A 5,271-nucleotide genomic window follows, 5' to 3' on the forward strand; every position below is an offset into this window, starting at 1 on the left:
CTGAGCCCTGGAGAACATCACTAGTGAAGGCCCCAGCTAGAGTTAGCTCCAATCACCACAACTCTCTGGGTCATTAGTCAGTTCTTTACCCATGGAAGAGACCACCCAGTCAAGCAGGAGCAGCCACTGGCTAGAAAAGGAGCTGCTTTAACTTAAAGCCTTTAACTAAGAAGTCACAGGAGCTCACTAGGCAAAACTTCAAGTTATCTCACACATTGTCTAAGATGTTCCCATCCAGACCTTTCTCTACAACAGACAGAGGTGAAAGAATGAAAAAGAACCTTTAATTTTCCAGTCTTTCCCACTCACCTGGCACTGAGGATCACCAAACTGACATTTAAAGTTTAAGACCTTCACCCCCTCTTTGGTCAGCATCAAACCTGTTTGCAGCACACCTGAGCAGAGAGCACAGCCAAGAAAACTCACTTAGGTATTTACAGTTTCCAAGAACTCCCTTAAATGCAACACAATAACCTGGAATGTGGGATTGACTTCTGCCAATCATCGGGAATTAGGAGCAAGGATTCTGCAAGTCATAGTAATCCCTCAGTAACCACCAAAGTGGCAACCTGAGGAAAGTGCAGCAAATCTGAGGCCCCACAAAGCATCACACAGCCACCTCCATTCTTACTCAACACCCACTATGTTCTCACATGGCATTGTAAAAACATCACCAGAGAGCAGAGGAAGGAGGATGGAACCACCTCCTTAGACCTGCATGTGGGGCATCAGGGGTATCCCACCCTGCCATGGGCAGAGATACCTCCCACCAGCCCAGGCTGCTCCAAGCCCCATCCAGCCTGGCCTGGAACACTCCCAGGGATGGAGCAGCCACAGCTCTGGGCAACCTGTGCCAGTGCCTCAGCACCTCACAGGGAGCAATTCCTGCCCCATCTTCCATCTAGCCCTGTGTCAGTGTGGATCTATTCCCCCTTGTCCTGTCCCTCCATCCCCATCACCTGCTGCCCACACTGTGGGATCAGCCCAGGGCACTACTGTTGTGGCTTTTCAAACAAATACCACTTGGAATTCAGAACCAACCTCTGACAATGAACATACCTGGATAGGACTTTCTCTTGGTCTTTGCTGAGTGTTCACTTACCCACATAGGCTATTCCCTCTTGCCTCATACTATCCACAATGTGCTGAAGGATTGCATCATTGATGTGCTCTAGAAGAACTTCTGGAACCTGACAACCAACATCAAACTGACTGAGACAGTGATGACATTTGCTGGATTAGCTCATAGGACGTGGAAGAACTCGAGTGAAGAGATGCCTCAGCTGTTTCCTGCTGTCCCATCCCCAACTCATGAGCTCCTCCCACTGAGGCCTGAAGGATAAACACTAACCCTCTGTCTCCCAGGACTTTTTGGCTGGCTCTTAAGGAGGTTTGAGAGTGGCAGCCTGGGCTGTACACACTGACGTGGTGTGAAAACCACACTAAGAATATTCTTGAGCAACAGAGTTAGGGCAATGCAATCAGCATTAGCAACCAACAAGAACCTCGAGGTTATGTTCAAGACACAAAGACGATGTTAAGAGTTTTGCAGGGACATTGCAAGTGAAGCTAACGGGAGCAGACAAACACTAAAGCTTAGGAATAATGGAAGAGAGAAATTCCAGAAGAAATCTGGATAGGAACCAGACTAGGCCCTAAAGGAAATCTCCTAAGCACAGGTGTGATGAGCCTCACCGTGGTCTGGGGAAGAGGAGAGCCATACCTGAGGGACTGGGCAATAGGCACCCATCCCCCCAGTGTTGGGGCCCTGGTCCCCATCCAGCAGCCTCTTGTGGGCCTGGGCTGGAGGCATCGAGGCCACAGTGACTCCATCAGTGAAGCACAAGTACTGGGAAAGGAAGCACAGAGAATCAGAGTCAGTCAGGTTGGAAAACACCTCCAAGCCCATCAAGTCCAACCTGTGACCAACACCTTGTCAGCTAGCCCAGAGCTCTGAGTGCCAAGTCCTGAGCTCCTTGGACACCTCCATGGATGGGAACTCCTCCACCTCCCTGGGCAGCACATCCCAGTGCCTGACAGCCCTTTCCACGGGGAAATTCCTCCTGATGGCCAACCTGACCCTCCCCTGGCACAGCTTGAGACTATGTCCATGACATAGAAATGGTGACAATGTCCTGACCCAAGGGACACCAACAATAGGCTGAGCTCAGTTCTGCTGGGAAATGTAGGAATCACAGAATCCCACTCTGGTTTGGGCTGGAAGGACCTCAAAGCTCATCAATTCCAATCCCATGGGCAGGGACACATCCCACCAGCCCAGGCTGCTCCAAGCCCCATCCAGCCTGGCCTGGAACACTCCCAGGGGTGGAGCAGCCACAGCTGCTCTGGGCAACCTGTGCCAGTGCCTCAGCACCTCACAGGGAGAAATTCCTGCCGTTCTCCTCTCCAGGCTGAACAATCCCAATTCCCTCAGCCTTTCCTCCCAGGAGGAGTGAATTCCCTTTCAAATAATGAGATCTGGACCTGTCAGTCACATGGACATATTGTCTCAAGGCATGGGAATAGCACTAAACAAGGCTAAATGTTAGCACAACATGATTGCTGCAACCTGAATTACCAAGACAAAGCCTCTACCAGCATGTCTGAGGTCTCTTTAGGGGAAAAAAAAAAAAGATCATTTTACACCTAAAAAGATCACCACAATTACAGTTTTATGGCTAATATGGAAGAAAACTCTACTGACAACACACAGTGATTAGTGTGTCATCTCTTTGCTCAGATTGCATATGATATATACATGTATTTAGGTATATAAAACCCAACTATCTGAAGCAATAAACTCAGTGCTCATGCAGGAGCACAGCAACGATGCCAAAGAATACAAGCAGAACCATCCATCCCTTACAGAAAGCTCTTCCCCTTGGAGAAGCTCTTCAATAACAACCTCCTCTCCAAATATTCTGTCCTGTAGGAAACAAGATTAATCTCCAGTTAGCAAACATGAAATCCAGTGGCTAAATCCTCTCTTTAACAGGAAAAATAATGCACATGGGAAGTCCTAGCTTGGCTGGATGATGAGGCCTTCGGCAGAGCCAGTGGGATTTCATGTGGAGATTAGGCAGAGATGGGGAAATGCACCTCATCAGGCACTCAGAGACAAGGAAAAACTGAAATCTGGAGGGACAGGGCAGTGGGACTTGGGGCTGGAACAGGAACTCAGCCACAAGACCTCCAAGCCCTGCCTGGGGCACACAGGAGGAATTTGAGGAGACCCAGAGAAATCCTCAAATGGGTGTATTTACTTCCTGCAGCTGGAATGACAAACTCACAGACTACAGAACATCCAGACTTGGATTCCCAGGGATGAATGAAGGATTTCTCCACCTGCATGATGTCCTGGACAGCTCTGCAGGCTTCCTCCTTGCTGGCTGTGATGGTCACTTCTCTCCTGGCAGCAGGGCCACTTGCCCGGATGACTCGAGCTGGGAAGTCTGTGCTTTAAGGAAAACAAAGTGGGATTCAGGATCCCTCATGAATCCAGGGAAATCCTCATTTTGAAGCTGAATTCTTCCCCTATTCTTCCTGGGGTTTGCCAAATGATTGAAGAATAGCCCAGGGAAAACACACTCCCTCTAGCTCCTAGAGCATTGTGCTGGTCTGTCTGGGTAGAAATGACTCTCAGCCTTTATAGAAAGACTTACTGAAGTTATTTTCTCTATTGAATTTTTTTGTGTTTTTAAATGGCTAATCTGAAGGAATTGGTCAAAGGGAAGAAGAGTTGGGATCAGGGAACAGAAAAAAATCACCAGTTTCCATTCACAAAATCATGGAATCACAGAAGGTTTGGGTTGGAAAGCCCTTAAAGCTCATCTAGTTCCATCCCCATGGGCAGGGACACATCCCACCAGCCCAGGCTGCTCCAAGCCCCATCCAGCCTGGCCTGGAACACTCCCAGGGATGGAGCAGCCACAGCTGCTCTGGGCAACCTGTGCCAGTGCCTCAGCACCTCACAGGGAGCAATTCCTGCCCAATCTCCACCTGTCCCTGCCCTCTGGCAGTGGGAAGCCATTCCCTGTGTCCTGTCCCTCCATCCCATCTCAAGTCCCTCTGCAGCCCTCCTGGAGCCCCTTGAGGCACTAGAAGGGGCTCTGAGGTCTCCCTGGAGCTTCTCTTCTCCAGGCTGAGCCCCCCAGCTCTCCCAGCCTGGCTCCAGGGCAGAGTTTCTCCACCCCTGCTCCTTCAGGAGCTACACGAGAAGAACAAGAGTTGAGAAGTCACCAAGCCCTAAGGACCTACCCTGGGCGAAGGCACAGAAAAGTTGCCCGAGGAGCTTCCAGCACCAAGCACTTACCTGATGATGAACCTACAGGCCTCCTGGGGGCTGGTGAAGGCTTTCCATCTTGCTGTTGGGATCCCATGTCGATCCAGAAAGGCTTTAGCCGAACTGGTGTTGGCTGCCAGCTGGGCTGCCCTGGCAGAGGGCCCGAAGCACCGAACTCCTGCTGCCCTCAGGTCATCCACAATCCCTAGGGACCACAAACAGCACAGGAACCAAGTGCTGCCTTCAGAAACATCAAGAGGTTAGGCACAAAGGGAAAGCACATCATCATTTCTACACTTCATCACACTTTGCCTCATCTCAAAGAGCCAATTCATCCTTCAAATGAGGTTCTGCATGTCCAGTGAGCTGTTGCATCAGGTAGTTTTAAGAGGTCACAGTTCTCACCACCTATTTTAGAGCAGAATTTGAGGTGCTGATGTTCTCTGACAATTAATCTCAGGCTTACCAGCTGCCAAAAGAGCTTCTTGGCCAACCAGCACGAGTCCAATGTTGTGGTCCTTGCAGAACTGGGTGACAATGGTGTGATTGCTCACCAACACAGCTGAAAGGGAAGGGAACAAAATCACCACTGGAAAGCCTCAATGAGAGGTGGGACATGAGAATATCTTTGTTCCATCTCCCTAAAAGTGGGATCAAAATACTCAAACAGCCCATGAAGGGCAAATGAAACAACAGTAGGACAATTAGAGTCCAAAAGGAACAGTGAACATCTCCAATTTGCACTGCTGTAGTTAACACAATCTGCTCCCTTATTAAACTTGCTTTATTTCCCACATGCAATCAAGACAATAAAATACAAAAATTAGAATCAAACTGAAAAAATACCAAAAAAAAATGAAATAGAAATATAAAAATAAAATCTGTGGAAAATAAATCTGTAAGCTCAGAAGGAAACAGCTCCCACGTGTGAGCAGAGATCCCTCAGGGCAGGATGGAGCTTGGTGTAGCTGAGCAGCCTGGACCGACTC

The 5,271-nt window shown here is 49.1% G+C and overlaps 1 protein-coding gene across 1 annotated transcript; it reads right to left on the reverse strand.

Moving 5' to 3' along the window:
* Positions 1-309: 309 nt before the first annotated feature.
* LOC103810571 (trifunctional purine biosynthetic protein adenosine-3-like) lies at positions 310-4,844 on the reverse strand (the record flags this gene model as incomplete). Its single annotated transcript, XM_009083477.1, has 7 exons — positions 310-395; positions 1,103-1,190; positions 1,724-1,849; positions 2,867-2,926; positions 3,346-3,457; positions 4,313-4,487; positions 4,749-4,844. Coding segments are annotated over 7 exons (743 nt in total), but the record flags the coding sequence as incomplete, so codon positions are not given.
* Between the last annotated feature and the right edge of the window lie 427 nt (positions 4,845-5,271).

This window comes from Acanthisitta chloris, unplaced genomic scaffold, assembly GCF_000695815.1.
Source record: "Acanthisitta chloris isolate BGI_N310 unplaced genomic scaffold, ASM69581v1 scaffold11661, whole genome shotgun sequence".
Taxonomy (NCBI): Eukaryota; Metazoa; Chordata; class Aves; order Passeriformes; family Acanthisittidae; genus Acanthisitta; species Acanthisitta chloris.